Source organism: Anomaloglossus baeobatrachus, chromosome 1 (assembly GCF_048569485.1).
Source record: "Anomaloglossus baeobatrachus isolate aAnoBae1 chromosome 1, aAnoBae1.hap1, whole genome shotgun sequence".
NCBI lineage: Eukaryota > Metazoa > Chordata > Amphibia > Anura > Aromobatidae > Anomaloglossus > Anomaloglossus baeobatrachus.
The window spans coordinates 64,954,721-64,979,852 of NC_134353.1; the positions used below are offsets into that span (position 1 = coordinate 64,954,721).

General features: G+C 46.6%; 1 protein-coding gene across 2 annotated transcripts in view; it reads left to right on the plus strand.

Moving 5' to 3' along the window:
- Window positions 1–25,132, plus strand: part of FAM193A (family with sequence similarity 193 member A) — a 239,018-nt gene that overhangs the window by 8,132 nt on the left and 205,754 nt on the right. For both annotated transcript variants that reach the window (XM_075346817.1, XM_075346818.1), the window contains exon 2: window positions 18,627–18,692. In XM_075346817.1, the coding sequence (XP_075202932.1) occupies window positions 18,627–18,692 (66 nt within the window). The remainder of the gene's footprint in view (window positions 1–18,626; window positions 18,693–25,132) is intronic.

Sequence of the window (25,132 nt, forward strand, 5' to 3'; positions counted from 1 at the left end):
GATTTATAAAAATTAGTTTTTACTATGGACCTAAGAAGTAAGGCTATGTGCGCACGTTGCGCAAATACATGCAGTTACGCTGCGCTTTGTAGCGCAGCGTAACTGCATGCGTCCTGCGTCCCCTGCACAGTCTATGGAGATTGTGCAGGGGCCGTGCGCACATGGCACTTTTAGAGCGCAGCGCTTCGGCTACTGCTGAAGCGCTGCGTAAAAAGAAGTGACATGTCACTTCTTTCTGCGCGTTGCCGGCAGCTCCTGCTCTGTCTATGGGAGGAGCTGCAGGCAGAGCGCATGGAATCGGCTTCACTACGGACATTTTCTGCAGCGATTAGAAGCGCACATGTGCTCTTCAGATCGCTGCAGAAATTTCTGCAGTGAACTGTACGCAACGTGCGCACATAGCCTAACAGACAGGTAGTTGCTTACTACCTGCCAGCTGTACATACACAGCACAGGCTCAGAGCAGTTAGAGCCCTCCTGTCGGTGACGTTAACAGAGCAGCTCTTGGTCTTCCGTTTTGCTGTGGTAGCGGGCCGTGACTACTGACATCACCCAGATTGACAGCCGGCTCCCTGCAGTGAGTTGGCAGTGAGCCGGCGGTCAGTCAGCGCATGATGTCCGCTATCGAAGCCTTGTCAACAGAGTAAAAAACTGATGAGAAGCTGCGTCCATGTCTGTGACGATAGCAGCAGACACAGAATTGCCAGCAGGAGCGCTCAGTGACCACTAACGGGCCAGGCAGAACAGGGAGGTTGTTAGCAACTACCTGCCTCCTAGATCTTAGGCTCATCTAATATATAAAGGTGTGTGTGTGTGTATCCGCCGAAGGAATCCGCACTGTCACATTTACAATTACGAAATTTTGCTCACACCTCATTTATATCAGGGAATTTCATAGACTATGTTTTTGAGGGGAAATATTTAACCCTGCGATTCAGTTATTTGCCCGAAAAAAACACTTTTTGGATGTGTGAGGTAATATATTGGCTGTTTTGACTGGTAGGCTGGATATTTATCAGGTGACCTATAGCAACCAATCACAGCTCTGCTTCTATTTTCATAGTATGACAGCACATGTCAGATATTGGTGGTGAGTGTGAGGGTAGTGGGTAAAAAAAATAAAATAAATAATTCTCGACATACCTTTTAAGGTCTACAACCCTTACCCTTTCTGGTTACATGGATGATTTGCAGCAGAGTCTTCCATTCTGCACCCTGCGTTAACATATCCGGGTCACATTGACCCCATGGTACCTGATAAGGCTATGTGCACACTAGAAAAGTGATTTTTCTCAAGAAAATTTCTTGAGAAACTTCTGGGAGTTAAAGATTACAGCACCTGCAGTAAAAAAAACTGCACCAAAACTGCGGGACAAACGCATGCGGTTTTGCCGCATTTTTGGTGTATTTTTGCCGCGGTTTTTGCTCAGGTGGATGGATGGTGGATGGATGGATGTGGATGGATGGATGAGGGATGGTGGATGGATGGATGGTGGATGGATGGATGATGGATGGATGGATGATGGATGGATGGATGGATGGATGATGGATGGATGGATAGATGATGGATGGATAGATGATGGATGGATAGATGATGGATGGATAGATGATGGATGGATGGATAGATGATGGATGGATGGATAGATGATGGATGGATGGATAGATGATGGATGGATGGATAGATGATGGATGGATGGATAGATGATGGATGGATAGATGATGGATGGATGGATAGATGATGGATGGATAGATGATGGATGGATAGATGATGGATGGATAGATGATGGATGGATAGATGATGGATGGATAGATGATGGATGGATAGATGATGGATGGATAGATGATGGATGGAATAGATGATGGATGGATAGATGATGGATGGATAGATGATGGATGGATAGATGATGGATGGATAGATGATGGATGGATAGATGATGGATGGATAGATGATGGAGGGGATAGATGATGGAGGGATAGATGATGGATAGATGATGGATGGATAGATGATGGATGGATGGATAGATGATGGATGGATGGATAGATGATGGATGGATGGATAGATGATGGATGGATGGATAGATGATGGATGGATGGATAGATGATGGATGGATGGATACATGATAGATGGATGGCTAATGGATGATGGATTACATCTTTTATTTGTGATATATGTAATCCCCCCCCCCCTTCCCCACAGTATACAGTTAGGTCCAGAAATCTTTGGACAGTGACAATTTTCGCGAGTTGGGCTCTGCATGCCACCACATTGGATTTGAAATGAAACCTCTACAACAGAATTCAAGTGCAGATTGTAACGTTTTAATTTGAAGGTTTGAACAAAAATATCTGATAGAAATTGTAGGAATTGTACACATTTCTTTACAAACACTCCACATTTTAGAGGTCAAAAGTAATTGGACAAATAAACCAAACCCAAAAAAAAATTTTGTTTCAATATTTTGTTGCGATTCCTTTGGAGGCAATCACTGCCTTAAGTCTGGAACCCATGGACATCACCAAACGCTGGGTTTCCTCCTTCTTAATGCTTTCCCAGGCCTTTACAGCCGCAGCCTTCAGGTCTTGCTGGTTTGTGGGTCTTTCCGTCTTAAGTCTGGATTTGGGCAAGTGAAATGCATGCTCAATTGGGTTAAGATCTGGTGATTGACTTGGCCATTGCAGAATGTTCCACTTTTTTTGCACTCATGAACTCCTGGGTAGCTTTGGCTGTATGCTTGGGGTCATTGTCCATCTGTACTATGAAGCGCCGTCCGATCAACTTTGCGGCATTTTGGCTGAATCTGGGCTGAAAGTATATCCCGGTACACTTCAGAATTCATCCGGCTACTCTTGTCTGCTGTTATGTCATCAATAAACACAAGTGACCCAGTGCATTGAAAGCCATGCATGCCCATGCCCATCACGTTGCCTCCACCATGTTTTACAGAGGATGTGGGTGTGCCTTGGATCATGTGCCGTTCCCTTTCTTCTCCAAACTTTTTTCTTCCATCATTCTGGTACAGGTTGATCTTGGTCTCATCTGTCCCTAGAATACTTTTCCAGAACTGAGCTGGCTTCATGAGGTTGTTTTTTCAGCAAATATAACTCTGGCCTGTCTATTTTTGGAATTGATGATGGGTTTGCATCTAGATGTGAACCCTTTGTATTTACTTTCATGAGTCTTCTCTTTACTGTTGACTTAGAGACAGATACACCTACTTCACTGGAGTGTTCTGGACTTCAGTTGATGTTGTGAACGGATTCTTCTTCACAAAGAAAGTATGCGGCGATCATCCACCACTGTTGTCGTCCGTGGACGCCCAGGCCTTTTTGAGTTCCCAAGCTCACCAGTCAATTCCTGTTTCTCAGAATGTACCTAACTGTTGATTTTGCTACTCCAAGCATGTCTGCTATCTCTCTGATGGAGTTTTTCTTTTTTTTTTCAGCCTCAGGATGTTCTGCTTCACCTCAATTGAGAGTTCCTTAGACCGCATGTTGTCTGGTCACAGCAACAGCTTCCAAATGCAAAACCACACACCTGTAATCAACCCCCGACCTTTTAACTACTTCATTGATTACAGGTTAACGAGGGAGACGCCTTCAGAGTTAATTGCAGCCCTTAGAGTCCCTTGTCCAATTACTTTTGGTCCCTTGAAAAAGAGGAGGCTATGCATTACAGAGCTATGATTCCTAAACCCTTTCTCCGATTTGGATGTGAAAACTCTCATATTGCAGCTGGGAGTGTGCACTTTCAGCCCATATTAATATATAGAATTGTATTTCTGAACATGTTTTTGTAAACAGCTAAAATAACAATACTTGTGTCACTGTCGAAATATTTCTGGACCTAACTGTATGTGATAGATGCAGTGACACTGGTGGGTCCCTCGGATCTGAGATCTCACAGGGTCACTGCCGCGGCGGTGACGTCACGCTATAACCGCTGACTAGGTCGTGTGAGGATACACAAGTTCTCGCGAGTGGTAATGTGATCTGCGTGGAAAATGTCCTGGAGTTGCCCGTGGAGCCTCGTACATGGAGCTGCATTGAGCACTCTGCTCACTGTGTTTTATTTCAAATAAAGGCTTTCCGTGTGTGTGTGTGTGTGTGTGTGTGTGTGTGTGTGTGTGTGTGTGTGTGTGTGTGTGTGTGTGTGTGTGTGATCACTGACAGATTAGTGATGGCGTGTCACAGACGCTGCCATTACTAATTGTGGCCTTAGCGGCAGCTATGGGCTGCCTGCCGTTAACTCATTCATTACCCCGTTGCCACTGCATCACGGCAATCGGGATGACGCAAAACGCAGGGTAGTGTTGAACATTACCGCTATACCGGGGTATACCGCACATCATGCTACCCGCGGTATTTCGCGATTACATTAACAGTGAAATGAAATACCGCAGGTACCTGCAGAAAAGAAGTGACATGCACATTTCTCAAGAAAATCTGCAGAAAAGTATGTTCTTGAGGAAATAAAACGCAGTGTGCGCATAGCTATTTTTTCCCCCATAAGGTTTGGTGGGAAATGTCTGCAGAAAGATTACAAGCATTTCTCAAGAAATTTTTGCAGCAAAACCGCGGGTAAAAACGCAGTGTGCGCACAGGGCCTAAGGGTCAAGTATGCAGCTCTGTGTGGACACATTCATTAGATGACAAGACCACTTGGATTATGTTACCATGGCGACGGCATTGCTTTGGACATGTATGTGTCGCGCGCGGAGGAGGGGACGCTGCTCTCTCCCACTGCTCGGGTCTGGCCGCCGCTGCTCTGCGGCTGCTGCTGCTCGGTGGCTCAAGCGATGGCCGGATCCCGGGGACTCGAGCGGCGCTCCTCGCCCGTGAGTGGAAAAGGGGTGGTTTGTTTTGGGGATATTGTCCGTGACTCCACCCACGGTTGTGGTGATTTTTGATGACACCACCGCTGCTCCGGATGGGGATCCCGGGGACGGTGACAAGGAGCAGCTATGGTTGTTATTCTCCCCTCCGTGGGTAGGGGGGTTGGTTGTCCCGGGGCCCCAGTGATGGGGTAGGAGAGAGTGTCAGGCGGGTTATGGGGCCTGATGAGGTGCAGGGACGCAGGGGCAGCGCTGTGCCGCACGGCACGGAGGTACTCACTCAGCCCAAGGATGATGACACAGTTCACGGTAAACAAGCGGCTGGTTGGACGGCTCCCTCGGACGGCTGCGGTGCTGATGTTCCCTGCAAGTTAGCGGTGACTGTCTCTTCCCTGTACCTAAGTACGGTAGTTGGTATCGATGGGTTCCCACCGGTAACCCGCTCCCCGGCTTGGATATGGGCCGGAGGAGCCCCTCTTTGCCCGCAGGCGCTGGCCCTGAGGAACTGGTGCCTTGGCGGTGGCGGTGTCCCCCTCTCACGGTTGGACCTTTGCCTTCAATCGGGACTTAGTTGTTTGGAAACCCGGAGGTCCCCTTCACTGACGGATTTGGCAAATTACGGCGACTCCAAGCCTTGCCGGGGTCCGAAAGGCCCCTGCCAATGGTGCTGGCCTCTCTGTGTACCGGTCCGGTACCGCCGGGCCACCACCCGTCCACGGTCCTTTCGGCAACTCCAATCGGCCACTCCTGCAGACGGTCACCGCCGTCTGCCAACCTTGCTTTCTCAGTCCGGGGCACACACCCGGACGCTCTGTCAGTTTTTGCTTGCTCTACTGCCACTTCACTTTATTCCTTCCACTTTCACTGCCCTAGCTGGACTGCTTCCCTTCCAAACTCTATCTGCTGGTTTTCCCGCCTCCAGGACTGTGTACTCCTTGGTGGGTGGAGACCAACCGCCTGGCTCCACCCCCTGGAGTGGACATCAGCCCCTGGAGGAGGGCAACAAGGGTTTTGTGTTCTGACCTTGATGTGCCTGCAGGGAGTGTGGGGTGTGTAGGTGTTGTGCTCTGTGGCCCCTGGCTTGTCCAGGGCGACACATATGAATATTCCTATAAGACATTATTATTTTTAAATAAGTCCTATTGCAACATTGCTTAATTTTCGATGCTGTAGCACAGCTGTTGTGAAGCCGTACATAGTGTTTAATCATGGCCGTGCGGTACCGGGTCATGGAGGGCAGCAGCGGTGCTCCAGGGACGAACGGTACCCAACAAGTGCTATCAAGTAGCAGCTGTGCGATCTTCATAAAGGAGATTGTCGGCTCCTCTATTGTCTGCCTTTCCTCTTCAGCACTTAGCTGGGTGCAGGGAAATATTAACCTTGGAAAACACTGGTATTATTTATTTATTTTTTTTTCCCTAATATTATTCAGACTGATTAGTAATTTTATTTTTATTTTTCTCATACTATTCCGTTAAACCTTTTTTGCACATTGCCATACATTTACCCACAGTAGTTTTTTGCTTTACTGCCCAGGATCAAAGCTTAACTCCTATATACAGTGTGTCCACCCATATCCTGTCCACCGCTATTAACATGAGAACGGTGGCAGCTATAGGCATAGAAGTGGTGTCTAGGTATAGTAAAGTAGCCATGCGTTACGCAATGAAAACACCTATAGCGCCACCTGGTGGAAAACAATAGTTAGCATTTTTATCTCGAAAATGGTGCGAGAGAGAAAAAAAGTGAATTACAAAGCTGCAGGGCATCATCAATTCAATACGAAGTGACACCTTGCATACAGAAATGCTATGATATGAAACCCATGACCCCCCCATTGAATGCTGGTCACACATATGGCACTCATTTAACTTTGATCCTGAAAGTGGCCCCCGTCAGCTGCAATGCACATCTGGCCTCTGGACAGCATACTGTATGTTGCTGCACGTTGTGCAATATGGTAGGTGACACGTTGGCACAAGCTTCTGTGATACGTGGTCGTAGGTCCTGCAATGTTGGTGGAGGGGTCGCATACACCTGCTGTTTGATGTGACCTCACAGAAAGAAGTCCAGTGGGGTCAGGTCAGGTGAGCGGAGGCCACTCCATACAGCCACCATACCCAATGACTTGTAGGAAGGTCTCCATGAGGCATCGCTTCACGTCCGCAGCCTTGTGAGTGTTTCACTTTCTAATCATAGCATTTCTGTATTCAAGGTGTCGATTCGTATAGAATTGATGATGCCCTACAACTTTGTAATTCACTTTTTTTCTCTATCTCGTTCCATTTTCAAGATAAAAATGCTAACTCCGTTGTTTTCCACCAGGTGGCGCTATAGGTGGTTTCATTGCGTAGCGCATGGCTACTTTATTATACCTAGACACCACTTCTATGCCTATAGCTGCCGCCGTTCTCAAGTAAAAGGCAGTGGACAGGATATGGGTGGACACACTGTATACTGAAGTCAATATGGTTATATGACACTAAAGTGTTTTGTTTTGTTTTTTTTTCTTCCCAAAGGGACAACATATCTCTCTATAAACCCAGTTTAGTTCGCTCGCAGGGTGCTGATGGGTTCTGGTAATAGTTATGGGGCTCTCTGCCACCATGTTTGTCATGTAATGGCGGCTATAGGTGTATTTAGAAGTCCAAGGACTGTATGTCGGGGAAGGAGGGGTAGAACGGTTGTTCCAGGGGAACTTTAGGGAAGGCTGAGCTATTGCACGTTGGGGCGGTGGCAAGGGGCAGAACAATTGTATTGGGGGCGAGGGGCAGAATGATTGTATCTGTTCAGATGGTGTAATGCCAATCCCAATGTTAGGCTTGTTGGATAGCGTAATGCTGATCCCTTTGTTATACGGGGAGTGGATGACCCTGTGGTCGAAATTATTTATATTCATTCATTTGTTAGGGTTATGCAAATTGTCTCTTCGGAGAAGATGAGGACTTGAACTTCTAGCGCCTCCTATTGGCCAATAATCAGTATCTTTTTTTAATGAGCTTTGCCACAAGACTTGGGATCAGAAGCTAAACTAGACACTTCCATTTGCAGACACGTGTTTTGGGTTGTGTGCTCATCAGTGCAAAGCAGAAGATCTGATTTGGCTAGGGGAGAAACTTCTGTCAAAAGAATTAAGGGGGAATGTTTCTTCTTCTGGAGAGTGCCATGTTGGCATAAAGAGACTTCTAGGCAATACCTTGAGTCGTGTCTTGTTTGGATTTTATCCTCAGTCAATGGGCAAGACTCCTTATAGGATCCGTATTGACTTTTAGGATTTCTGCTTTCTCTAGGTGGCGCTAGAGTTCTAGTTCTCCTTCTCTGCATATATAATTTCCCAGAGGAGACTTCCTGAGGCTGTGTGCGCACGTGTGCGCTCTGCACCGCACCGAAAAGGTGCGCTTCAGAGCGCAGCTGAAAAGCTCCATTCTGAAGCGCATGGTGCCGGCGAGAACGTGCGCTCTGCCTGCAGCTCCTGCCATAGACAGAGCAGGGGCTGCCGGCAAAGCGCATGGAAAAAGTGACATGTCACTTCTTAGAACGCAGCGATTCGGGCAGCAGCCGAACCGCTGCGTTCTAATATGCCACGTGTACACGGCCCCTGCACAATCTCCATAGACTGTGCAGGGGACGCAGGACGCATGCAGTTACGCTGCGCTACAAAGCGCAGCGTAGCTGCATGAATTACGCACACGTGCGCACATAGCCTTACACTGGTTTGCTGCTCTCCAGGTATATTACCCCCTTAGTCCTATGTTAGGGTTAGTAATGTCATGGCACATCCGCAGGCTGCGCACATTGTGAGGAATACTCTGCTCTTATGATCCTATTCATTGATAAGGGTATAATCTGCAGGATAAATCACCCTGCTGCAGACATAACTCTAAACCGCAGGTCTTCTTTTTTTGTAAATTCTGGTCTTTTTTTTTTTTTTTTTGATAGTTACTAATGGTATATGGATAATCCGCTGTGTGTTACTGTAGCAGCATGGAGGATGAGGTTTGGTGAAAGATGTGTGACCCTTTGTGACATCCGTATATTGGGCAACAGGGTGACTGGACTACATGCTCTGTTTTGCTGACTTGTTACCCCATGTACCTGTAATGGGACATTTCTCTAAGACTAGGTTCACATTTCCGTTAAAATGTATCAGTCACAATCCGCGGCTCTATCCGTTTAGCGGATTCCGTTGTTTCCCATAGACTTCTATTAGTGGCGGATTGCGACTGATGACCTTGCGTTGCATCCGCTGCGTCGCGGTCAGTCGTTTTTGGACTGACCGCCGGGCGGGAGCAATGCAGAATGTAACGTTCTTCTGGCCGTCAAAATTAACGCGACGCGCAGGAATCCGTCGCCATCCGTCACGCTTGTAATGTATGTCTATGGTGCTGGATTCCGTCGTAATCTGTCCCAAACACAAACTGATCATGACTGATCCGTCAAGAAACGGACGCATAGCGGATGTAACGGACACGTCGGATCAGTTTTTCACAGGATTCCTGTGAAAAACACATCCGTTGCGTCAGTTGACCTCTAAACAACAACTGATCCGTTGCTGACGGACCTGACGGGTTTAAAACAACGGAAATGTGAACCTAGCCTAAGTGAAGTGGTGTTTGCTCATTTACACCATAATGTCCATCCGGTCCCGTCCTCAATGTCCTTTTCCAGGCTGCGGTGACTTCATGCTATGTGGACACGACTGCTGCCTCTTTATGTATAGCGGATGAAGTATTTACAATGTTTTATATTTTACACTGTTGCAGTTTACAACGTAGATTAAAGCAGAGGACATATCATATTGTCGCTCGCATTTTAATTAATGTATTAAATTCTACAGCCGCAATTTTGTAATACAGCTTCCGGGATGCCCAGACTACTGAGTAGCCAAAAGTTAGAACCCAAATCAATTACTTGTGCCAAGAAGTTAAAGCGCACCAATCAGCAGGATTTTCCTATATAACCTAAAGCCAGTGCTATACTGGCACTATCAGGCTGATTCTATACATACCAGCTAGGATGTATAGGTTTTTAAACACACACAAGTAAAATGAGCAGTTTTTGAGTGGCAGTAGCTGCTGATAGCTGGGGTGGGTATTCATAATTATTCCCGCCCCCCTGCCTTTCCATTTTTGTTTATGGTAATTCAGAATATAGAATAGTTTTACTAAGTGACTAGAAGGACATGTGCTGATGTCCTACCCATGTGACCAGAAGGGGTGGGGCCTCAGCCAACAGAAAAATGTTGCTTTCTTGTATCAGCTATGTTGGCTGAGGCCCCGCCCTTTCTGGTCACATGGGTATGACATCAGCACAGGTCCTTCTAGTCACTTAGTAAAACAATTCTATATTCTGAATTACCATAAACAGGAATGGACAGGCAAGGGGCGGGAATAACTATGAATACCCACCCCAGCTATCAGCAGCTACTGCCACTCAAAAACTGCTCATTTTACTTGTTTGTGTTTTAAAACCTATACATCCTAGCTGGCATTTATAGAATCAGCCTGATAGTGCCAGTATAGCACTGGCTTTAGGTTATATAGGAAAATCCTGGTGATGTGCTTTAGGCTACTTTCACACACCAGTTTTTTTCCATCAGGCAAAATCCGGAAAATAAACGGATAAAACTGATCCGACGCTGGATCCGTTTTATCCCCGTTGATTTGTATTAGCGCCGGATTGTGCTGGATGTCCTTGCATTGCATCCGGCTTTTGCCAGATCCGTCATAATTGGCTAATCCGGCAGCCGGATGGAACGTCTCTTGTAACGTTTTTTTCTCTGACAAAAAAAAGTATTGCCGGCGCGATACGGTGTGATTTACAACAGAGGCCTATGGAGGCCGGATCCGGCGTATTGCGGCAAAAAACGGATGCGGCCACTGGATCCGTTTTTTTAAACTGAGCATGCTCCAATGTATTGTAAAAAAACAGATCCAGAAAAAAAAATGGATGATACTGATGCGCCGGATCCTTTTTGACGGATCAGGTATACCGGATCCGTAACAAAAAAAAATCCGGCGCATTCGTTTTTGCATATTTTGCGCCGGATCCATTGCATCAGGCACACGCCGGATTGTGCCTGATGCCAAAAAACTGATGTGTGAAAGTAGCCTTAATCAGCATCTTCTGTCTCCTGAGCGCCAGCCCCCCCCCTCCCCACCCTACTATTGACTCCACCTATGTGCCAATACTGCACCCATTCTGCACATGTGCAGTGCAAATTTAGTAGGGGTCAGTTGAAATTCATAGCCCGTGACACGACTTATCCGGACAGAAGTTGAGTGTTGCAGATGACCCCAGAGCTTAGAGAAGATGCTGAGCGCTCCTCGGCCTCCGGTCTGTCTGGGTCTAGTTGTACACCTTTCTTTTAGGAATCCGAAAACTCCTTTTCAGCACAATCTGCTTTCCCCATTGCTGTACCCAGTGCGGATGATTATTCAGCGGCTCCGTCATTCTCGCGCCTGTGGTTCTGGGTGGCCATAGTTTATACAGCAGCGGTTTTCCTGATATTAATGTGGCGAGCAGCTTTCTCTCCTCCGGTTTACCACTATGCTTTTTCCTTTGACCTGATTCTTAGCAAGCGTGAACACGTTGGAGCACAGTTATTAATGCGTCTGACAGTTACAGATGAAGCTTAGGGGGTGTTTTGACAAACCGATAACTATTCCCGAATATTGTGATTTTTTTTTTTTTTTTTTTTTTTTTTTTTTTTCTCCCCCATCCCCGATGAATTAGCAAAATGTTCGTTTGTCAGGAGATTCAATTTTTATTTTTTTTGCCATCATTATTAACAGTATGTTCACTATTGCACACTGGATGCATTTCATATCAAAAAGTGTGAACAGGCCGATAAACGAGCGTCGATCGGCAATCATTAACCCCTTGTCTGCTACATAGTTACATTGGTTGGAAAAAAAAAAAAAAAAAGCCCTCGGTCCATCTAGTTCAGCCTTCGTCCACCAATTCTACATTTTGTCATTAAATCGCTTAGAACCAAGTGTTGTGTACTGAGGAAATCATGAAAAAAAAAAAAAATCGTCTTCATGACCCCATGGTACCAGAGAAGGGATAAAGGCGTGTTCCCATGTCCAAGATCCTATTCCAATATGTAGTAGGTGTAATAATAATACCAAATGGCTCCAATTAGAAATGTAGTATAATTCTCCTGATATAGCCATGTCTCTTACCTCATGTGCAGGGCATTGCAACTTAGGTATCCATGGTTATGACAATTAATATAGTAAGTTAGTTGCTTGTTGTTGTAACAAAGGATACTTAACCTCATATGCAGAGCAATGCAGCTTAGGTATCCATGTTTATGACCATGAACAGCTAAGCGTCACTTTGCGTGGTTGTAACCATGGATACCTGCACTGCAATGCACTGCACATGAGGTATGAGACATAGCCTAGTTCTCCTGATATAGCCATTTTCACACACACAATATTATTATTAATAATTTTATTATTAGTTTTATTATTAGGTTTATTAGTTTCATTATATTTTTATTATTATTATTTATTATTATTTTTATTATATTTTTATTTTTAATTATTTTTATTTAATATTTCAGATGGGAAACCCCTTTAAGATGCATTTACTTGGCACCATGTGGTTTGGGGGTACATTAAAATTAATCAGTGAGTGATTGATTTGGCGCAGAATGCAAAGTCTTGGGGTGCAATTCATCATTTGCAACTTATTGATGTCACTTTTTGTGGTATTTGCTGCCTCTTCTTTTTTTTTTCTTTTTTCACTCAAGTCTTCAAATTAAGGTGTTTTTGTTTTTTTTTTTTTGTTTTTTGTTTTCAACCAGTTTGTCTTTTTTTTTTTTTTTTTTTATTCTTTAAAAAGGTCATAAAAAGGCGCCAAAATTGAAACCTCCAGAAAGTTCAGTCCGGGCAGGGAAATAATGCGGCGTTTGGTAAAAGTTGCATTTTGTGAATCTAACAGATCTAGAGAAGGAACGCGATCGAGGAAAAATAAGAAAAGACTTAAAGGAAAAGAGCACTTAAAAAGTGCCAAAAAAAGAAGATAAAGCGCAAATAATAAAGCAACTAAACAATGGAAATAAGGGAAATGATGAATCGGATCCTTAGTGTATTTATATTTCGCACCTTTTTAATTAGCGCTTATTATAAAGAAGACGCTCGTCGACTGGTGTTTTTGCACCGACTGACAAATGTTGTCGGGAGCAGAAGGATGGATGGCGAATGTTTGTTCTGTCTCCATTCTGTATTGTTTCCAAGCCGCGCCAATGACTAGCCGATTATCAAGATAGTGGATTAATGTTGCTTTTATTCACAGGTCTACGCGTTTCGGAAGACACAGCTTCCTTCCTCAGGACTAGCAAGAAACATCAAATCAGATTTGATGTTTCTTGCTAGTCCTGAGGAAGGAAGCTGTGTCTTCCGAAACGCGTAGACCTGTGAATAAAAGCAACATTAATCCACTATCTTCATAATCGGCTAGTCATTGGCGCGGCTTGGAAACCCTTACTCTACTACTCCCTGTTATCTGCCAATCGAGGGACCGCTGCCGTGGCTTGGAGTTTACAGACATGCTGGTATAGGAGTTGTGACTTTCACAACCCCTATAGGTGAGTAGGACCACCTCTTTCTCTCCCCCACTGTTATCGGGGTAAGACCCTATTGCGCTTTATGCGTTTATCTCATTCTGTATTGTTGGCAGGGAGGCTTTTGTTTCCCGGGGGACGTGCCACCGACCATTATTGTATGCTGGCACGGCAGATCCGATCAGCCGGTGACTGAGCGCTTTGCTTGTTTTTCGGTGTAATCCTGACCTCTAGCGCACCTGGATTCAATATGGCTGCCTTCACGTCCTCTGCCGGTTTGCCGGCTTATTTTTAGGCTCTGGCAGCCTGGTAACAGGGTACAGGATTATTAATATTTGCCTTGAGCGTCTGATTTTCTGAAGAGCTGCTTAGTATTCGTCTCTGGCATCGCTGAGGCTGGCAGCCGGTATTGTGCCGGCGTGACTTGCTCCTCTGCCCTCGTCATTAGACTGCTCCATTTCTGTACAACCAGGCATAGTAATCTCACTCGGAACCCTTTTTTTTTTTCGGGGTCCTCTGTCCACATTTACAGTTTCCGTTCCAATATTCGACATTGACTTTCCTATTCCGCGCCGATGTCTGAAGACGTTTGACATCTTTGTTGCATTTTTCCTTAACCCCTTCAGCCCCCGGGCACTTTCCGTTTTTGCATTTTTGTTTTTTTTCCTCTTTCTTCCGAGAGCCGTAACATATTTTTATTTTTCTTTCAATTTTGCCATATGAGGACTTGTTTTTTTGCGGGACAAGTTGTACTTTTAAACGAAACCATAAGTGTTACCATATAGTACTGGAAAACGGCAAAAAAATTCCCAAGTGCGGAAAAATTGCAAAAAAAAGTGTGATCGTACAATAGTTTTTGGGATATTTAATTCACAGTGTTCACTATATGGTAAAACCGATGTATCTATGTGATGCCTGAGGTCAGTTCGAGTTTGTAGACCCCAAACATGAATAGGGTTACTTGTATTTAAGGGGTTAAAAAAAAATCACAAGCTTGTCCAAAAAAAGTGGTGCACGTTTTGCGCCATTTTCCAAAACCCATAGTGTTCTCATTTTTCGGGATCTATGGATCAGTGATGGCTTATTTTTTGCGTCTCGAGCTGACGTTTCTAATGGTACCGTTTTTGCTCAGATGCTACGTTTTGATCGCCTGTTACTGCATTTTGCGCAGAATTTGTGGCAACCAACAAACGTAATTTTGCCATTTGGAATTCTTTGCCGCTACGCCGTTTACTGATCAGATTCATTGATTTTATATTTTGATAGATCGGGCATTTCTGAATACCAAATGTGTATAATTTTTTATTTTTTTTTAACCCTTAAATTTTCAATGGGGTGAAAGGGGGGTGATTTGAACTTTTAGTTTTTTGTTTTTTTTTACTTTTTTTAAATTTTATTTTACTAGTCCCCCTAGGGGGCTATAGCGATCAGCAATCTGATCGCTCTTATCTATCTGCTGATCACAGCTACAGAGCTGAGAACTGCAGATTTGCTGCTTTACTTTCAATGCCGGCTATATTCCGGCACTGAGAGGAAGTGACTCATGTTAGCTACAGGCGTCATCACATGACCCTGTGCTACCATGGCAACCACCGAAAATCACGTGATCATGTTACGTAACGTCTGATGGGGGCGGGGTATGTCACTGTCATGGCGGCGCGCACATACATCTCGCTGCCAGATTTTGGCAGCGAGATGTAAGGGGTTAATGGCCGCGGGTGGAAGCTATTCCACCCGCGACTAGCAGGCACACGTCAGCTGTTAAAAAACAGCTGATATGTGCGCGGATCGCCGCCGCCTGCCTGGGGCGGGGATTAACTGCACACGATCCATGACGTACCCAGTACGTCATGGGTCGTTAAGGGGTTAATACTGACTTAGCCAGCAGATCACGCAGGGTGGACTTTTTTCAGTTTCTCGCAGGCCATGTGCTTTGAAAATCTGGAAAAAGTTAACGAAGCATGGTGTTCGACTGTTAGGCTTTGTGCGCACGTACATGCTGAAATTTCTGCAGCGATTTGACAGCACATATGCGCTTCAAATCGCTGCAGAAACACTGCGTAATGGATGCAGTGTGTCAGCAGAATAAATCCCGATTTCATGCGCTCTGGATGCTGCCCCCACCACACAGAGCGGGAGCTGCACCAAAAGCGCACGGAATAATTGACATGCTGCTTTTTTGAACGCACGGATTTGGGTCAAAATTTTAGCACCCAAATCGCTGCGTTCAAAAAAAATCAACGTGCGCACGTCTTATACATACATAGATTGTGAAGGGGACGCAGAACGCGTGCATTTACTAGCGTAAATGCATGAATTTATGCAATGCAAAAAAAGCGGGTAAAAACGCAGTGTGCGTAGGCCCTGTGCACACACTGCGTTTTTACCCGCTTTTTTTTTTTTTTTGCGTTTTTGCTGCAGAAATTTCTTGAGAAAATGGTTGTAACCTTGCAGATATTCCTCAGCAAAACTTATGGAAATTTTTTTTTTTTTGTCAGGAACGTGCTTTCTGCAGAATTTCTTGAGAAAAAGATTTTGCATGTCACTTCTTTTCTGCAGGTACCTGCGTTTTTTGCCATAGATAATGGTAAAAATCCGCAGGGACCAACCTGCTGAAAAAAACGCACCAAAACGCGGTAAAAACGCATGCGGTTTTCGGTGTGTTATTGGTGCGTTTTTTGACCACAAGTGCAATAATCTTTCAGACTCAAGAAATTTCTTGAGAAAAATCCTTTTTTCTTGTGTGAACAGTGCCTTATACACACTTGCTTTTTTTTTCTTTACCCCGAACTGAAATAACAACCTGCTCCGGTTATTGCTGCGTTTTTGAAAGCAGCAGCTTATGAATTCTTTCAGCTGTTTTGATGCGTTTTTCACCAATACAAAGCAATAAGGATTAGTGATGAGCGGGCACTACCATGCTCGGGTGCTCTGTACTCGTAAGTAGTGATGAGCGGGCACTACCATGCTCAGGTGCTTTGTACTGGTAACTAGTGATGAGAGGGCACTACCATGCTCAGGTGCTCTGTACTGGTAACTAGTGATGAGCAGGCACTACCATGCTCGGGGTGCTCTGTACTTGTAACTAGTGATGAGCGAGCACTACCATGCTCGGGCGCTCTGTACTCGTAAGTAGTGATGAGCGGGCACTACCATGCTCGGGTGCTTTGTACTCGTAAGTAGTGATGAGCGGGCACTACCATACTCAGGTGCTCTGTACTCGTAACTAGTGATGAGCAGGCACTACCATGCTCGGGGTGCTCGGTACTCGTAAGTAGTGATGAGCGGGCACTACAATGCTCTGGTGCTCGGTACTCGTAAGTAGTGGTGGGTGGGCACTACCATGCTCGGGTGCTCAGTACTTGTAACTAGTGATGAGCGGGCACTACCATGCTCTGGTACTCGTAACTAGTGATGAGCGGGCACTACCATGCTCGGATGCTCTGTACTGGTAACTAGTGATGAGCGGACACTACCATGCTCGGGTGCTCGGTACTGGTAACTAGTGATGAGCGGGCACTACCATGCTCGGGTGCTCGGTACTCGTAACTAGTGATGAGCGGGCACTACCATGCTCGGGTGCTCAGTACTCGTAACTAGTGATGAGCGGGCACTACCATGCTCGGGTGCTCGGTACTCGAACGAGCGCAACTTCACCACATTGGTATAATGGAAGTCAATGGGGAACTTGAGCATTTTCCCAGAAAAGTGTTCTTGCTCGCTCATCACTAATAATGATCACAGAACAGAGCCTGTGCTATTCAGTAATGGGCAGTGATACATCTGTGTGCATGAGCGCGAGGCTCGCAGCTTTTTACCTTTTACTTTCACTTTAGCTTTTTTTTTTTTTTTTATAAATTTTTATTAAAATGTGGCAATTTACAGTCCTCTGTAGTGAGTAACTGGGGCTGTGTGAGGCCACCTTCATAGTGTAGATCAGCAGTGTGACCTCGCTCGGTGCTTTGTGTCGTTACAATGTGTTTGTTATTGTGCATAGTTTGTGGCACTTGTGGTTAAACAGATGGTCTGAAATTTCGCCAAAACTTCTGCACAATACGAAGTGATTATGGCGAGGAGGAGCGATCGCTGCGCCCGGACATACTTGTAGCTGTATGGAGACAGTATGTAATGGGGTCCCTGAACCTCCCACACATAGGCGTCCATTAGAATGGAGCCGGGGCTGTGTGCGCCTGGTGGCTGTGTATACCCGCTGCTGTGTGGCCGGGGGCTGTGTATACCCGCTGCTGTGTGGCCGGGGGCTGTGTACACCCACAGCTGTGTGGCCGGGGGGGGGCTGTGGACCCGCAGCTGTGTGGCCGGGGGGGGCCTGTGGACCCGCAGCTGTGTGGCCGGGGGGGGCCTGTGGACCCGCAGCTGTGTGGCCGGGGGGGGGCCTGTGGACCTGCAGCTGTGTGGCTGTGGGGGGCCTGTGGACCCGCAGCTGTGTGGCCGGGGGGGGGGCTGTGGACCTGCAGCTGTGTGGCCGGGGGGGGCTGTGGACCCTCAGCTGTGTGGCCGGGGGGGGGCTGTGGACCCGCAGCTGTGTGGCCGGGGGGGGGGCTGTGGACCCGCAGCTGTGTGGCCGGGGGGGGGGCTGTGGACCCGCAGCTGTGTGGCCGGGGGGGGGGCTGTGGACCCGCAGCTGTGTGGCTGGGGGGGGGGGGGGGCTGTGGACCCGCAGCTGTGTGGCTGGGGGGGGGGGGGGCTGTGGACCCGCAGCTGTGTGGCTGGGGGGAGGCTGTGGACCCGCAGCTGTGTGGCTGGGGGGGGGCTGTGGACCCGCAGCTGTGTGGCTGGGGGGGGAGGCTGTGGACCCGCAGCTGTGTGGCTGGGGGGGGGCTGTGGACCCGCAGCTGTGTGGCTGTGTGGCTGTGGACCCGCAGCTGTGTGGCTGTGTGGCTGTGGACCCGCAGCTGTGTGGCCGGGGGGGGGGGGGGGGGGCTGTGGACCCGCAGCTGTGTGGCCGGGGTGGGGGCTGTGGACCCGCAGCTGTGTGGCCGGGGGGCAGCTGTGTGGGCTGGGGGGGAGCTGTGTGGGCCGGGGGGGCGCTGTGGACCTGCAGCTGTGTGGGCTGGGGGGGGCTGTGTGGGCCGGGGGGCTGTGTACACCCGCAGCTGTGCCGTCGCTTCCTCCGGCTGGTGGGTAATGCCTGATCTGTTTTGGTTTTGCAGGAAAATGTAACTTTTCTCTTTTATGATGTTTCTTTCTTTGTTTCCCAGATTGCATTAAACGGTACCCCCTTCACGGACGGGCCATTCGGTTCGGATTTCACAGGCGTCCCGCAGGTAAGGGCTTGTATGTGACGTGTTGTCTGTAAGCAGAGCAGGGCGCTTTTATTTTATACACCTTTCATTATTGCATGTTAAAGGGATTTTCCACTGAGAATAATTCCTTATTCATGAGATCAGGGAAGGGAAAGAATAAAAATTCCCAAAGAACAATCCTCTCCTCGCGGACTGGTTTCGCTCCTCCGTTGTCGTTGCTGCGTTCCCCACCAGACTGATGGATCAACTTGTACATGGCCAAAATGTGAACGCTGCAGCTGATCAGTGGGAAGATGTGCGGCCCTGCCGGATGCTGAGCTTCCTCTGTATAGGCAATGTGTGGTGCTCTGGGAGACGTCTTCATGCGGTGACCTTTTCCACATGTATGATTACTGGGAGCGCCTCGCCGGTCCTCCGGGCACACCTCTGTGCAATCACAGGCTATTCATAGCCAGCTGCTTATAATATTGGAGATCCTGGGGAATGGAGACAGTCAGGAATTAAGCATAGCAGTATAAATGAGCCCATACCCTGCAGTGCCCCCTTCCTAGCGGTGCCCACATGTGCACAGTGCTGCTTTCTTCCATGCAGTCGTGCCTTGCACTTATCTGCTGTGGACATTGCGGCCGTGCTGCGGTGTTCCCACTATGCCCTGTAAAGCCGCAGCGTACATTCACACACAGTATATATATAATTTGCAGCGACAGTCCCCATTGCACATTTTCTCTTGTGCATGCATTTGAGGTCCCGGGGTCCAGACTCTCACCTGATTTTGGCTGGGTTCATGTATCAAAGGATCAGATTTCTTATTTTTGTTTTTGCCCCAACTCAACAAATTAAAACTAATGCAGTTAAATGTACCACTTGCCATCCATATTTTTCGCTATTTACTGGTCTGGGGCAGAGGACGTCGGTCGTGCTGTTGCGCGGCTGCATCTGATGCACCGTGCGGAGGAACGATCCCATTGCCAGCATTGGGAGCTGTTCCTCCATCAGGGTAACGAAAACGCCGGATGGAAAGTTCAACGCGCAGCGGGGCAATGTTATTACATCGTATCCAGAAGTGAATGTGAAAAGCAATATCTGAGCGGCTCTCCCTGATGTGACTGTCCGGAGGTGGCAGAACCTCCCAGCAGTATCAGGCTGCTTTCACACATCTGGTTTTTGCTGAGCGGCACAATACGGCGCCCTGCAGAAAAAGCGTAACCGGTTTTTGTTTTTTTTTTGCCGCTGGTTGCGTTTTTCCCGCATAGACTTACATTAGCGCCGTATTGTGCCGCATGGCCTTGCGTTGCATCCGTTTTTTGTCGGATCCGACGCAATGCGGTGCGATTCACAATGCAAGCCTATGGACGTCTGATGCGGTTTTTTTTGTACTGCACATGCTCAGTATCAAGCCACATCCGTCAAAAACCGGACGGGCCGCATGGGAAAAACTTATGCAACGGATCAGTTTTTTTTCGCCGCATCCATTGCATAGGTTTTTGAGTTGGATTGTGCTGCTCAGCACAAACCAGATGTGTGAAAGCAGCCTAATGCAGCCTGCAATATGGCGGATCCTGTGGACATCTCTATGCAGCACTTTTTGCCGTCTTTTGGTTTTTGAGTATTTATACAGCGTGTGACTTTGCACCTGCGATTAAAACAGGCATCCAAATAACACAACCAGATAACATTTGTCCTGTACACACCCGGCCGAACAGCCCACTTGTTTGTCAGTTGATTATATACATCACGGTTTCCCAAACTTATTAGTTCTTTCATGCTCGGGGTATCCCTGGTATAACAGAAAGTGGGGGAAAAAGTAAAAAAAAAAAAAAAAAAAAATCACCATGGCACCTTTTTATAAAATATTATTTATTGACTAAAAACATGAAATCACAACTGCTACAACTGACTTATTCTATGTATGCATGCTGCAGTTTTACGTTCATCCCAAAACGGCACCGTGTGGTCACAAAAACACATCCAAAAACACGTGTGTTTACCATTCATTTTTGACAATGCGTGGTGTTGTTTTTTTTTTTTTTTTTTTTATTTTTTTTTAATTCAGTAGGTGAAAAATAGTGATGGGCGGATTGTGAAGTCCGACCTCTGCGGGATCCAAGGTACCCAAGTGCTGAGCATGGCACTCAGGTAATAAAAAAAATAAAGCGAGCACCCTATACTTACTGAGTCTGCGGCACAACTGTAACTGCTCCCGCGGCCTCTGATTACCTTCATTGCATATGCACTGCTTTCTCCGCCCACTGGCGTCTGTGATTGGTTGCAGTCAGAGGTGCCTCAACGCTGAGTGATAGTGTCTGATGTTTCCAATCTCAGACCCGGTCTATGGGTCTAAAAATGGCACCGTGAAAATAAATATAAAAAAATAGATCTAGGGTCCCCTCATAGTATGCTATCTTGCACAGGTAAAGCATACGCTGCAGCCCCCAGCTGTGCTTTATCTTGACTGTGTATCAAAGTAAGAGGAACTGCATGGGGCCCTTTTATTTAAATTAAAAAAAAAAAAAAAAAGTTCTTTAAAAAAAAACCAAACTGCATTCGTTTTCTGCCTAATTTTGATACACAGCCAAGCTTAAAGCCTGACAGCTGGGGGCTGGTATTTTCAGGCTGGGGAGACCCATGCTTATTGGGCCACCCCAGCCTAAAAATAGCAGCTTGCAGCTGCCCAGGATTGCCGTGTTCATTAGATGCGACAGTCTCGGAACTTTACACGGCTCTTCCCGATTGCCCTAGTGTGGTGGCAATCGGGGTAATAAAGGGTAAATGTCAGCTCACAGCTACCACTAAGGCCTAGATTAGTAATGGGAGACGGCTATGAGACCCCCCCCATTACTATCAGATGCTGGTGGGCAGGGTAAGCAGTGCATATTCAATGAAGGTAATGAGCAGCCCAGAAAGTAAATGAGAGGCTGTAGAAGCAGTTTGACAGCCATGTCATTGACACCAGCTTGCTCCTATCCCTTTACATCGGATTCTGGTCACATAGACTTACATGGGGACCGCCATCTGGCCAGATACCAGGGATCAAATCCCTCACCAACCCCGGGTATCTGTGAGTCCTCATCACTAGTGAAAAATGCAGGGACAAAACTCACAAAGAATTGACATGTTGCATCTTTGTGGTCACCACAAAACTGCAGCAGAAAAAAAAAACAAAAAAAAAATCGTGCGCACAGCAAAACTAAAATCTCATAGCTTTTGCTGGTGCTGTAAATAGCGGCTTTTAATTTCCATAAAAAAATGCAGCCTAAAAAACCGCTGCATGTTTACATGACCTCTAAATTAATAGGTCAACACACTTGTCACACTGACTATTTACGCAGCGATTTTCCTGCTAAGAGATGCCTTTATTGCTGAAAATCCTTGTTCAGCGTGTGTTTTTGTTTCTAATAAAAAACAAAAAAAAAACTAGACCAATTTTAATCAGTGATTGGATTGTATTTTTATCAGTAATTAGTTACTTTGTTTTTACCATCAGGATTTCATCAGTGAATAGTAATAATCAACATGATTGGCATCCATTTTTTTTTTTTGTTTTTTTATTTCCCCTGTCCCATTTACTTATATGGGGTAATTGTTGATCCATGACTTGGATCAAAAACTCTCCATGAGGTTTTTTTTTTTTTTACTTTTCATACTATATTTAATAAAAAAAACAAAACGGAAAACATTTTTTGCAATGTTTACACTGACCACTAGACTGAACATTTAGACTTGTCATTCTTTACATGGACATTGCCAAGAATACACTGACTCAGCCCCGATTAGTTTGGGTGGAAGTGTATTCTGGGTTTGCTCATTGTACAGAGGGACGAGGAGGTGAGCTGTGACATCCCCTACTGTGAATGGTGGATCCAGCCATGTGCTGTATGTAGATGTTAGTGGATGTTTGGGCAACTCTGGTCAAAATTACTGTTGTGAAGAGTTAAGCAAGTTGATGATAAAATGATCTCTAAAAGGCATAAAGTTAAATATGACACATTTCCTTTTGTATTTTAGCTAAACAACTTTTTTTTTCCCCATGTTTTTACATTTTAAAATAAAAACAAAATGGGCTAAGGCAAAAGGTTAGGCACCCTGCACGGTTAGTACCTCGTAGCGCCTGCTTTGGCAAGTATCACAGCTTGTAAACACTTTTTGTTGCCAGACGATAGTCTTTCAATTCTTGTTTGAGGGGGTTTTCATCAGTTCTTCCTTGGAAAAGTCTTTCAGTTCTGTGAGACTCCTGGCCCGTCTGCCAGTTCTGTGAGGCTCGTGGCCCGTCTGCCAGTTCTGTGAGGCTCGTGGCCCGTCTGCCAGTTCTGTGAGGCTCGTGGCCCGTCTGCCAGTTCTGTGAGGCTCGTGGCCCGTCTGCCAGTTCTGTGAGGCTCGTGGCCCGTCTGCCAGTTCTGTGAGGCTCGTGGCCCGTCTGCCAGTTCTGTGAGGCTCGTGGCCCGTCTGCCAGTTCTGTGAGGCTCGTGGCTCGTCTGCCAGTTCTGTGAGGCTCGTGGCCCGTCTGCCAGTTCTGTGAGGCTCGTGGCCCGTCTGCCAGTTCTGTGAGGCTCGTGGCCCGTCTGCCAGTTCTGTGAGGCTCGTGGCCCGTCTGCCAGTTCTGTGAGGCTCGTGGCCCGTCTGCCAGTTCTGTGAGGCTCGTGGCCCGTCTGCCAGTTCTGTGAGGCTCGTGGCCCGTCTGCCAGTTCTGTGAGGCTCGTGGCCCGTCTGCCAGTTCTGTGAGGCTCGTGGCCCGTCTGCCAGTTCTGTGAGGCTCGTGGCCCGTCTGCCAGTTCTGTGAGGCTCGTGGCCCGTCTGCCAGTTCTGTGAGGCTCGTGGCCCGTCTGCCAGTTCTGTGAGGCTCGTGGCCCGTCTGCCAGGTCTGTGAGGCTCGTGGCCCGTCTGCCAGGTCTGTGAGGCTCGTGGCCCGTCTGCCAGGTCTGTGAGGCTCGTGGCCCGTCTGCCAGGTCTGTGAGGCTCGTGGCCCGTCTGCCAGGTCTGTGAGGCTCGTGGCCCGTCTGCCAGGTCTGTGAGGCTCGTGGCCCGTCTGCCAGGTCTGTGAGGCTCGTGGCCCGTCTGCCAGGTCTGTGAGGCTCGTGGCCCGTCTTGCATGCACTGCTCTTTTGAGGTCTAGTCACAGATTTTCAGTGATGTTCAGATCAGTGGACTGCGAGGACCATTGTAAAACCTTCAGCTTGCACCTTTTGATGTCGTGTTTTGTGGATTTTGATGAATTTAAGATCTCTATTATTGGTAATGAGGGAACTGCTTGGGTGCTTGGCAAGTGTACAAACATTTTGGTGCTCAGTACTTGTTTACAGAGTTTAGTGGAAGTTGATGGGGAGCTGGAGCATTTTTCCCCCTAAGATTTTCTGGAAAAATTGCTCTAATTCCCCTTGGACTTCCATTATACTCTGTGTAAATAAGTACCGAGCAACCAAGCACCAAAATGCTTGTTACGCTTGCCGAGCACCCAAGCAGTGCATGCATCACTAACAATTGTCCATTTGTAGAACCCATCCTCTTTTTCTCCTCCTTTTTCGCTTCAGCTTTTTTACAGATGGTGTTTTGTTTGCATCAAAAATTAGTTGAAATTTCATTGAATCCATTCTTTCCTCTACATGTGAAATGTTCCCCATGCCATTTGGCTGCAACACCACTCAAAAGCATTGATTTGATCCACCCCCATGCTTAATGGTTGTCGAGATATTCTTTTCCTGAAATTCTGTACCCCTTTTTCTCCACACATACCTTTTGATCCTTGTGGGCAATGAGTTCTACTTTAACTTCATTGTCCACAGGACTTGCTTACAAAATGCATCAGGCTTGTTTAGATGTTCTTTTGCAGACTTCTGACCCTGAATTTTATGGCGAGGACACGAGAGGTTTTTAATCTGATGACTCCTCCATGAAGGCCATATTTATGCAGGAGTCTCTGAACAGTAGAACAATGTACCACAATTCCAGAGTCTGCTATATCTTCCTGAAGGTCTTTTGCAGTCAAGCAGGGGGTCTGATTTTCCTCTCTAGCAATCCTATGAGCAGCTCTCACAGAAATTTTCCTTGGTCTTCCAGACCGTATCTTGACCTCCACTGTTCCTGATGGCTGCCATTTCTAAGTTCGAGGAGGCTGGGTTTTTGTAAAGCTGTGAAATTTGCATCACCTGCCCTTTCCTAGTGATGATGGTGAACAAGCCATAACACTTGTGGTCATGTGTCCACATCCAGATATTTTGCAGTATTGATTAAACTCTGCAAGAAAAAAAAACATTAAAAATGCGGAAAAAAACCCAGCGTGGGCACACCTACTACTAACAGGCTTAAAATCTTGGTTAAAGATATCTCATCACACAAGTCTTCAAGGGTGTCCAAACTTTTGCATCAGCCCATTTATTTTTCGTTAATTTTAAAATGTTTTCAAATGTAAAAGATGAAATTTTTTTTTTTTTTTTTTGTCTAAAATACAAAGGAAATATATCCTCTTT